The sequence below is a fragment of the Oncorhynchus mykiss genome, chromosome 5 (assembly GCF_013265735.2).
Source record: "Oncorhynchus mykiss isolate Arlee chromosome 5, USDA_OmykA_1.1, whole genome shotgun sequence".
Lineage (NCBI taxonomy): Eukaryota > Metazoa > Chordata > Actinopteri > Salmoniformes > Salmonidae > Oncorhynchus > Oncorhynchus mykiss.
In genome coordinates, this window is record NC_048569.1 from 16,426,951 (window position 1) to 16,438,566 (window position 11,616).

Consider the following 11,616-nt stretch of genomic DNA (forward strand, 5'->3'; position numbering starts at 1 on the left):
AGACATGAAGGAGAGAGAGAGACAGAACCCCAGCTCACACTACAGACATGAAGGAGAGAGAGAGACAGAACCCCAGCTCACACTGCAGGCATGAAGGAGAGAGAGAGACAGAACCCCAGCTCACACTGCCACAGACACCCACACCTAAGCCTGGTTCATGTTTCCCTCCAGACCACAACCCAGTCTTAATGTGGTTCTAAGACATTTAGATAAAGTCCAGATATGAACTCCCTTTGCCTAAAAAAAATACACAGATCTTGAGACTAAATAAATAGTAATAGATACAATAAACATAGTCTGTATCCACACAGGAAACAAACCCTGGTCATAGACATAGCTCAAAAACCACAATGTCCTCCAACATGAAGCTGCTTTACCGGAAGACTGATGGTTTTAGGTCAACTCATTCCATGATGTCATGATACATTACCACTGAGCTATACAGTACATTATATTGTTCACTCCAAGTCAGGAAACTGCTTTTGATTCATCAGAATTTCCCACACAAACCCACAGAACATAGAGCTCACATCATTAGTAGTGTCTTTAAAAATGGTTTATTAGCAAAGCATTCATATTCCATTTATAAAGCTGGAGAACATAGACAGAATGGTATTCCAAGGCTCTGATTCAAGGGAGAGGATTTGTTAAAGGAAAACTCCACCCAAAAAACTGTCTTTTGGTATTTGTTTCATTAGTCCATTGTTGACATCGTCCCAAAATGTTTTGCTTGTCAGCAATCAAGTTTCAAGATATGTAACTTTAAAATATCCCTACGATGCAAAATGACCAAATATCAACTATGAATCAACTTAATAACTATCTGTCAACAACACTTTGGTCATCATGAGTTCCATTTTACAAGTACACATAGGCTAACCATGAAACATATACATATACACACACTTGAGATGTCTGTTAAACACATTGAATAACTTTTCCATAGTGAGTGAATGTGAGAGTGTGTCCACAGTGGTGTGTGAAGTGATACTCCAAGCGGCACCTCAGAGGTTTCTACTCATCCTCAGTTTGACCTCGGAGTCGGTTTGTCCTATGCTTCACCACAGCCATGATGGTGCACAAGAGGAAGACCACTGCATTAACAGTTTTCGGCAGGTAGAATAATGTTCGCTCCCATCTGTAGAAGAATAGCATTGCTTTGAGATAGTAATTCATGAAATCTTTGCATAATGACTATAGGATAGTGTAGCCTACCGCTGGGCTCCATGGTGTGTGTTGTTGACTGAGGCCTGCGAGGTGGAAGAGGAGAGTTCAAATTCTCCCGTCATAACTGAGAGCTCTTGGGTAGTTGGCATTGGCATTGCTGTCAATGTTTAAGAAAAAACGTAGTATCAGTACTTCACAGACTAGGATCAAAGTGTGAATATAAAGCAGAACCTACATCAAAATGGGAAGTTTTCGTATTACTGATTCACAATATTGTGTGAAAAGAGATTGCGCAGTACTTACTGATGGTGGTGGTAAACTGTGTTGTGGTTTGAACTGCAAACATCTCTTGAATAGTTGGTATTGATGTAAAAACACTACCCCCCTCAATTCCAGTCTCCTCTTGGTCAACAATAGGACTGTCTGAATAGAGAGGTTCAGAACACAAGAACTCAGGAGCAGAAAAACAACGTCCATTCAAGACTCTTGATTCAACAGACCACTAAGTTACATGATGTGTAAGTTTCATTATCAAAATAGATTGTATTTCAAATGTCATTCTTCTACAGTACTGATATTAATGCCATTCAACATTTTATCTACATTTCTTGGGTCAGCTTGCTAGTTGATAGTTATCAGAAAAATGAAGCAATAATGTCAGTAAATGTCTAAGAATGTCAGTGACACACTCATCAACAGGACTATCCATTGGACATTACTGAGCATTATTCATTGTGCTTTACTAAACACAGACACAAGCAGTGCAGGGATCTTCTTACCTGTAATGACTAGTTTGAACAATTCTAGCCATTCATCTGGTCCGTTCTTCTCCACTACACACCAGTAAATATCAGAATCACTTTGTTCTAGACTTTTCATAGTCACGGTAAAGGTTCTCAGATTGACGGCATCAGATATTGAGGTTTTACCACTGCTATTGGGATGGTCAGTGCGTACCACATAAGAGCATGTAGTCCAGGAATCCCCTTTACACCAGTATTTTACATAGTTTAGGTAATCCTGATGATAGATACATGGGATGTCGATGGAGTCTCCTGTCCACACAGACATCAACCTAATCCCGTCCGTTCCTGTAGACATAGAAACAGAAAACATTCAATTCGATTTTAAGATGTCTTGTGATTTTAGGGTTCTTTTTCTTGTCAGTGCAGGAATGATGTACCTTTTTTCCATGGTAACTGTAAGTGAACATTTCTCGGGCTATACCGTATATATACATACTACCGGTCAACAGTTTTACAACACCTACTCATTCAAGAGTTTTTCTATATTTTTACTATTTTCTACATTGTAGACATCAAAACTATGAAGACATCAAAACTATGGAATCATGTAGTAAGCAAAAAAGTGTTAAACAAATCAAAATATATTTTATATTTGAGGTTATTCAAATAGCCACACTTTGCCATGATGACAGCTTTGCACACTCTTGGCATTCTCTCAACCAGTTTCACCTGGAATGCTTTTCCAACAGTCTTGAAGGAGATCCCACATATGCTGAGCACTTCTTGGCTGCTTTTCCTTCACTCTTCGGTCCGACTCATCCCAAACCATCTCAATTTGGTTGAGGTTGGGGGATTGTGGAGGCCATCTGATGCAGCACTCCATCACTCTCCTTCTTGGTCAAATAGCCCTTACACAGCCTGTGGGTGTATTGGGTCATTGTCCTATTGAAAAACAAATGATAGTGGGACTAAGTCCAAACCAGATGGAATAGCGTATCGCTGCAGAATGCAGTAGTGCCTTGAATTCAAAATAAATCACAGACAGTGTCACCAGCAAAGCACCCCCACACCATAACACCTCCTCCTCCATGCTTTACAGTGGGAAATACACAGTTGATGTTGAGATGCGCCTGTAAATGTAACTCTGTGAAGCGTTTATTTGGGTTGCAATTTCTGAGGCTGGTAACTCTAATGAACTAATCTTCTGCAGCAGAGGTAACTCTGGGTCATCCATTCCTGTGGCGGTCCTCATGAGAGCCAGTTTGATCGTAGCGCTTGATGATTTTTGCAACTACACTTGAAGAAACGTTCAAAGTTATTTTAAGAAGGCACGCCTGTTAATTGAAATGCATTCCAGGTGACTACCTCATGAAGGTGGTTGAGAGAATGCCAATAATGTGCAAAACTGTCATCAAGGCAAAGTGTCGCTACTTTGAAGAATCTCAAATATAAAATATATTTTGATTTGTTTAACACTTTTTTGCTTACTACATGATTCCATAGTTTTGATGTCTTCATAGTTTTGATGTCTACAATGTAGAAAATAGTAAAAATATAGAAAAACTCTTGAATGAGTAGGTGTTCTAAAACTTCTGACCAGTAGTGTATTTAAAAATAAATCAGGTTTGATCAAAACATATTCACATCCAAAGTATAGATACAACTTTCTTGTATGAAACCAACAGAAGCCATCTGCTGCTCCTGTCTTCAATGTCAGTTCCTAAGTTCATGGAGCACAATCACTTCAGAGAAACATGGTGCCCTTACCTGAGAGTCTGGAGAAGATGAGGAGGAGGGAGAAGGAGAGACGAGAAACCATGTGTGAGCTTGTGTCTGTGTGTTATATAGTACCTGTGCACAAATGTGTGTGTGTGAAGGACCAAAGCACCAAAGACAATGACTTTACTTAAACATCATTGTCTGTAACTCTCTTCCTGGTTCTGTTTGTGCGCACCTGCCCCCATCTGTGGCAGGAAGTAATATCTTATCTGGGTTAGTTGTAACCCAAGGCGTCCAGTCACCTGAATTTCATTCTTTATTTACGTAGAGTTCATTTGTTTCTTTATCCAATACGCTTACACTCCGGGAACAGAGCACCTAGCTACAAAAGAGGCCTCAAAATGTCAGACATTTCTGTTTTAGTCCTTTACACAGCACATGTCTATGGGTAAGATAGCAACAATAACCTAGTGTGTGTGTATATAGTACCATTTGATAAGTGTTTCTACAGCCAGCCTTGGTCTCTCCTACCTGTCCTGCAGGCTGTAGAAGGACCGTAGGTGGGGGTCGTGAAGGCTGTTGTGAGCCCCATCCAACAACTGCATGTTGAGGTCTGACAGGACAAAGTTGAGGCTGTCCTGGAAGAGCTGAGGAATAGATCATTTTTTTGTTTTTAAAGTGAGAAGCTAAATGTGTTGAGGTACAGTAGCCTATAGCACTTTCATGGATAGTTATGTCAATAATACCTTCTTCAGCAATCAGTCCCTGTTTTTTTGAAGACAGAACTTGTGATAATAAATGGTATATAACAGTAGGGTAGCCTAGTGGTTAGAGTGTTGGACTAGTAACTGGAAGGTTGAAAGTTCAAACCCCCGAGCTGACAAGGTACAGCAATTGTCGTTCTGCCCCTGAACACTGTTCCTAAGCTGTCATTGAAAATAAGAAACTGACTTGCCTAGTAAAATAAAGGTTAAAAAATAAAACAACATAGCAAGTCAGATCCTCTCTGGTTACCTAAATGGTATGTCTTCTAGGTATAACATAGCAAGTCAGATCCTCTCTGGTATATCTTCTAGGTAATACATAGCAAGTCAGATCTTCTCTCCAAGGCTTGTTCTGTGGTACTGGAGAGCAGGCCTGCTCTAAATAGGGGCATTGAAATGATTTATACTTTTACTTTTGATACTTAGGTATATTTTATCAATTACATTTACTTTTGATACTTAAGTATATTTAGAACCAAATATTTTTAGACTTTTACTCAAGTAGCATTTTACTGGGTGACTTTCACTTGAGTCACTTTCTATTAAGGTATCTTTACTTTTACTAAAGTATGACAATTGGGTACCTTTTCCACCACTGCAACTACTTTGCAGTGAATAGTCTGTGTGCATGCAGTACTTTATCTAAACACAAGATGGTGAAACACACCACGATTCTTAAATGGCGCTTCAATAAATAGGCATATTTTCATCCTGCAATGCAACTACAAATCCACAACCGAATGTAATTGTGTTCAACTCACACACACTACATTATTCAAATCTGATTAAACCATCATTGAAAAACCTGCGATTCTTCTTCAAATATGCTTTACATGGTGGCTTTCCTGGTCCTTACAGGGATACTTTGGGATTTCTACTTCCCAGAGTCAGACTAAGTCGTGGATACCATTTTTAGGTCTCTACATGCTGTTTGAAAGAAGTTGCTAACTAGTGTTAGCGCCATGACTGACTTCCAACGCTAGTTCGCATTGGCTCGTGAAAATACACTACATGGCCAAAAGTATGTGGAAACCTACTCGTTGAACATCTCATTCCAAAATCATGGGCATTAATATGAAGTTGGTTCCCCTTTACTGCTATAACAGCCTCCACTTTTCTGGGATGTCTTTCCACTAGATGTTGGAACATTGCTGTAGTGACTTGCTTCCATTCAGCCACAAGAGCATTAGTGAGTTCAGTCACTGATGTTGGGCGATTAGGCCTGGCTCGCAGTTGGTGTTCCAATTCATCCCAAAGTTGTTCAATGGGGTTGAGGTCAGGGCTCTGTCCAGGCCAGTCAAGTTCTTCCACAATGATCTCGACAAACCATTTCTATATGGACCTCACTTTGTGCACGGAAGCATTGTCATACTAAAACAGGAAAGGACCTTCCCAAACTGTTGCTACAAAGTTGGAAGCACAATTGGCCCAGCATCGTCTGGGTTAGGGAAGGGTTTGGCTGTCTGGGATGACCTTGTCCCATTGTGCTCTATCATGCACTCTGACACGGTCACCAGTTGTGTTTCCTCCAACATATTGGTGCGGCTGACATCCGGGTTAAGCGAGCATTGTGTCAAGAAGCAGTGCGGCTTGGCAGGGTCGTGTTTCAGAGGACGCATGGCTCTCGACTTTCGCCTCTCCTGAGTCCATACGGGAGTTGCAGCAATGGAACAAGACTGTGTCTACCAATTGGATATCACGAAAAAGGGGGGATTTTTTAAATATTTTTTAATACAATAGATTTCCCTTCACTGGAACTAAGGTGCCTAGCCCGAACCATGGGGGCAGGTAGCGATCTCCTGGCATCTGCTAAAGCACAATTCATCCATCGGACTGCCAGATGGTGACGCGTGATTCATCACTCCAGAGAACACGTTTCCACTGCTCCAGAGTTCAATGGCGGCGAGCTTTACACCACTCCAGCCGACGCTTGGCATTACACATGGTGATCTTAGGCTTGTGTGCGGCTGCTTGGCCATGGAAACCCATTTCATTAAGGTCCCAACGAACAGCTCTTATGCTGACCTTGCTACCGAGGCAGTTTGGGACTACGACTGGAACTGCTCTACGTGCTTCAGCACTCTGCGGTGCATTCTGTGAGCTTCTGAGGCCTATCACTTTGCTCCTAATTGTTTCTACTTCACAATAACAGTGCTTACAGTTGACCGGGGCAGTTCTAGCAGGACAGAAAGTTGTTGGAAAGGTGGCATCCCATGACAGTGACATGTTGAAAGTCACTGAGCTCTTCAGTAAGGCCATTCTACTGCCAATGTTTGTCTATGGAGATTGCATGGCTGTGTGTTCGATTTTATACAGCTGTCAGCAACGGGTGTGTCTGAAAAAGCCGAATCCACCAATTTGAAGGGGTGTCCACATACTTTTGGTGATGTAGTGTACCTCTAACTTCCTTCATACTGCACACAGAGACATAAAAATGGTATCCACAGGTTCATCTGACTGATAAAGGGCATCATTGCCAAGTAACATTTTAGTAATTTAGTGGACAAGTAATTTACAGGAACAATTAGGGTTAAGTGCCTTGCTCAAGGGCACATCGACAGATTATTCACCTAGTTAGCTTGGGATTTGAATCAGTAACCTTTCAGTTACTGAACCACCCTCTTAACAGCTAGGCTACCTGCCATGTTGTTGTGTTTTGGTCTAAATTATTGTACCCTTCATCATCTATAGCAGCCTTTATTGAATATTATTATACTAAATGTTTTATTGGTCAGTATCAAAAGCCCCTTTCTGTAATACAATCTAATAATCGAATTAGTTGCTATCAAAACAATGTTTTGTAAACATAATAAAGTAATAACATTGGTATGCTACAATATTGAGGGGGGGAGGGGAAAGTAATGTGTTGCTGTGACCCTGTTTATGGTCAAATATGGTCCAGGTTTATTGATGATTTTTTACATCATTTTACATCCTACTGTTGCTGTATCATGTTCAATAGGCGAGGAACATGGCGGATAGTATGGGCGCCCTGTAGTCGCGTGAGGAGAGGAGAGGAGGGGTGACGCTCGAGAGATAGAAAGTGAAACGAGAAGGAAGAAGGTGAATGATTCTTATTGTGGTATTTTTTTTCCTCCGGTTTGTACTGTTGTTAGAAGATGTAAGGCATTGTGTAGATAACTCTAATTAATACTGTGTAGCATCAAGCATAAACTCGAGAATAAACAGACAAAGAAATTCAAGCGAATCAGAGAAATAGATGCGCTTTAATGTAGATTATTCGCTCTCGTATTATTGCAGAGAGAAATGTCGCCCACCGTTAAAACGAGGATATTCTTTCTATGTTCATATAGCTATGTTTATGCTCTGCAAGCCAATTGTGTGTTATCTGATGGTAATTTCACCAGCATATGCACGCAACAACAAAAATATGTTTTCTGATTAACGAAATCTATTCACTCATAGGCTACATGAGTGGGCCACGTTTTTGGCAATTACATATCGAGTATTAAATATTGTTAACAAAGTAACGTTGTGCAGATAAACATATCTCATAATGTCTTGAGAAGCATTTAACGTTTTAGGAACCATTAACAGAGCTGATAAACCAATCTTGTCATATGCGCATGCTGCTGTGATATTGATGGTCTGGAACGCAACCAACAAAAATTTATTATTTTTCTACCAGAAGCACACGCCCCAGATGGCGTTCATGTCCCGGTTCTCCCGGTCCCGGAGCAGCTCGAGATCTCCCAACAGGAAAGATTCGGGGCGCGGGTCCCCGGTGCTAACAGTGTCTGAGCTGGAACGGCTCCTCTACACCGGGAAAACAGCGTGTAACCATGCCGACGAGGTCTGGCCAGGGCTCTACATTGGAGACCAGTGAGTAACCTAGGCTGCAAAACATTGTGCATTTTCCTAAGTCTAATATGATATCCAAACATTTTTTAGACATAAGATATAGAGGCCTATCTTAATTTCAGCTAATTTTGTGATTGGTTGCTTGAATAATTGATCAATTTACTGATTGCCCTCCCCAACCCAACTGTACTGCAGAGACATTGCATCAGACCGGCGTGAGCTGGCACGGCTTGGCATCACCCACATCCTGAACTGTGCCCAGAGTAAGTGGCGCGGCGGGGCGGAGTACTACGCTGGCATGGATATCACCTACCAGGGCATCGAGGCCCACGACACGCCCTCCTTCGACATGAGTGTCAACTTCTACCCCGCTGCAGAGTTCATACACAGAGCCCTCAGCAGCGGTGGTGAGTCAATTTGTCTTCCTCTCTCACACACATACACTCAACACACTCAGCAAAACCGAGGCTTGAGTCAGCACAATCGATTCACCTGCAACAATTCAAGCATGGCCCCCCTCGCATGCAGTAGTTCACGCAGACACACACACACAAAAACACATACACATACACACCTTCACATCTGCACACATATACACCTTAACACGTACTTAGGTGCACACCATCTACAAATATTCATCCCACACCTGTTGATCTGTTCAGATGTTCTTGTGTGTGTACTATTGCCCTGGAGGTCAACACGTCCTCATCTCTTTCTCTCTCCTTCTCTTCTTTCTCTTTCTGTACCTCCCTCCCTCTCTCTCCCTCCTTCCTTCGCTCTCTTTCTCTCTCCCTCCTACCCTACTTCTCTCTCCTTACCCCCCTCCCCTCCCCTCTAGGTAAGGTGCTGGTGCACTGTGCGGTGGGTGTGAGTCGTTCGGCCACGCTGGTTCTGGCCTACCTGATGATCCGTCAGAACCTGACCCTGGTGGATGCCATCAAGGCAGTGAAGGACCACCGTGGCGTAATCCCCAACCGGGGCTTCCTACGCCAGCTCAACGGCCTGGACAGCATCCTCCGGGACAACCGCAAGGCTCTACACTCCCCAACCTCCCCAACCTCTCCAACCTCTCCAACCTCTCTTTAGAGCTAACAGGCTAACACAGCTAAATACACTACTTTAGAGTTGTAACAATGCTAACCCATCTACAAAACCTGGGTTAACCAGGGTAAACCATTTTTTAAACCAGAAAAATACATCAGCAACGGGTGTCATTGTCTTTCCCATGTCTTGATCTCGTCATGAAAAAGGCGTCTTTACCTGGTTGAAACAGAGACCAATTGGTCGGAATCTGGTTTTATGACATCTTCAAAACCAGAAAAACAGTTTACAACCAGAAATTGATATAATTCAAACGTCAGGCAGAATTTCTTTCCTGCTGTGTGGTCGTGTGACAATCGTTGTCTGTTTCCCTTTTTATCTTTGGATAAAAGCGCCTGGGTCTTGACTAACAATCCCAGGTATTGTGGTCAGTTATACAGTACTAACTATATGGTAGAATTAAGTATCAAAGGGATATAAATCATGCCTTATATAGACGTAACTTCAACCTATACAGTGCAGTAGAGACATGGAGACATTTTGATGACATGTACAATCATATCATTCCCAAATGGCCATTCCAAGACATTTATATGTTTCCCCTTAAACCACTCGAGTGTTGCTTTAGCAGTATGCTTAGTATCATTGTCCTGCTGGAAGGTGAACCTCCGTCCCAGTCTCAAATCTCTGGAAGACTGAAACAGGTTTCCCTCAAGAATTTCCCTGTTTTTAGCACCATCCATCATTCCTTCAATTCTGACCAGTTTCCCAGTCCCTACTGATAAAAAACATCCCCACAGCATGATGCTGCCACCACCATGGCAGCATCATGCTGGGGATGGTGTTCTCGGTGAGTGCATTACGCACTCAAGCCACCATCAGTACGCACACCTGCCTTCCCCCCGTAACATGCATCAGCGATCATTGGACTCACGTGGACTCAATTACTTGTGTCATTACCTTCCCTATATCTGTCTGTTCCCAAGCTCTGTTCCCTGCTTTGGGATTAATTGTCTCATGTCCGTTTTACCCGTGTCCTGATGCTGTTCCTGTCTTGTTTCCTTGTCTGTTCCCAAATAAATTTCTGACTCCTCATTCCTGCTTCTCCTGTCCGGCGTCGGTCTTTACAGACCTTGCGTTTTCCTTGATGGACAAAAAGCTAAATTTTAGTCTCATCTGACCAGAGTACCTTCTTCCATATTTTTGGGGAGTCTCCCACATGCCTTATGGCGAACACGAAACGTGTTTGCTTATTTTTTTCTTTAAGCAATGGCTTTTTTCTGGCCACTCTTTTGTAAAGCTCTGTTGAGTGTACAGCTTAATGTGGTCCTGTGGACAGATAATCAGAGATAAAACACTGGACTGTGGACTTTTTAAACGAATTATGTGACTTATGAGGGTAATTGGTTGCACAATCTTATTTTGGGGCGTCATAGCAAAGGGGGTGAATACATATGCACGCACAGATTATTGCTGTGACAATACAAGTAAAATTAAAATACTACATCTGTAGCTACCTACTACCTACTGTGTTTTTTGTTATTTTATGTGCTAGGCTTCTGTACCAGCTGAACCTTGGGGATTTATTTTGCATAATGGCAAGCTGGTTTGAGCTCAATCAAATCAAATCAAATGTATTTACATAGCACTTCTTACATCAGCTCATATCTCAAAGTGCTGTACAGAAACCCAGCCTAAAACCCCAAACAGCAAGCAATGCAGGTGTAGAAGCAGAGTGGCTAGGAAAAACTCCCTAGAAAGGCCAAAACCTAGGAAGAAACCTAGAGAGAAACCAGGCTATGAGGGGTGGCCAGTCCTCTTCTGGCTGTGCCGGGTGGAGATTATAACAGAACATGGCCAAGATGTTCAAATGTTCATAAATGACCAGCATGGTCAAATAATAATAATCACAGTAGTTGTCGAGGGTGCAGCAAGTCAGCACCCCAGGAGTAAATGTCAGTTGGCTTTTCATAGCCGATCATTGAGAGTATCTCTACCGCTCCTCTACCGCTCCTCAATCCCATTTCAGTTCAGTTCATTCAGCAAGTGCCGATTATTTGGAGTAGTTTTCAATTTATGCTCCTGGGTGGCGCACCGGTCTAAGGCACTGCATCTCAGTGCAAAAGGCATCACGACAGTACCTGGTTTGAAACCAGGCTGTATCACATCTGGCTGTGATTGGGAGTCCCATAGGGCGGTGCGCATTGGCCCAGCGTTGTCCGGGTTTGGCCGGGGTAGGCCGTCATTGTAAATAAGAATTTGCTTTTAACTTAACTTGCCTAGTTAAATCAAGATTAAAAAGTATATATACAAAAAATAGGAATGTTAATTGGCAGAATTGATATGGACCTCAACCC

At 42.3% G+C, this 11,616-nt stretch overlaps 2 protein-coding genes across 3 annotated transcripts; one reads left to right on the top strand and one right to left on the bottom strand.

Moving 5' to 3' along the window:
* Nucleotides 1-552: 552 nt before the first annotated feature.
* On the bottom strand, nt 553-3,830 carry LOC110522841 (CMRF35-like molecule 3). The gene is made up of 5 exons (XM_021601311.2): nt 3,681-3,830; nt 1,947-2,258; nt 1,471-1,590; nt 1,216-1,324; nt 553-1,138 (listed from the first exon to the last, which is right to left on the bottom strand). The coding sequence occupies exons 1-5, from the start codon at nt 3,730-3,732 to the stop codon at nt 1,015-1,017; spliced, it is 717 nt and encodes a 238-aa protein (XP_021456986.2). The 5' UTR covers nt 3,733-3,830; the 3' UTR covers nt 553-1,014.
* Nucleotides 3,831-7,312: 3,482 nt separating this feature from the next.
* Nucleotides 7,313-10,782, top strand: LOC110523326 (dual specificity protein phosphatase 26). Of its 2 annotated transcripts, none has more exons than XM_021601919.2 (4): nt 7,313-7,459; nt 8,046-8,239; nt 8,414-8,625; nt 9,057-10,782. In XM_021601919.2, exons 2-4 carry the CDS (start codon nt 8,061-8,063, stop codon nt 9,302-9,304), a joined length of 639 nt encoding a protein of 212 aa, XP_021457594.1. In that variant the 5' UTR covers nt 7,313-7,459; nt 8,046-8,060; the 3' UTR covers nt 9,305-10,782. The 2 variants fall into 2 exon arrangements, with proteins under 2 accessions (XP_021457594.1, XP_021457595.1); XM_021601920.2 differs by having other exon boundaries at nt 7,325-7,459; nt 8,049-8,239.
* Nucleotides 10,783-11,616: the final 834 nt, after the last annotated feature.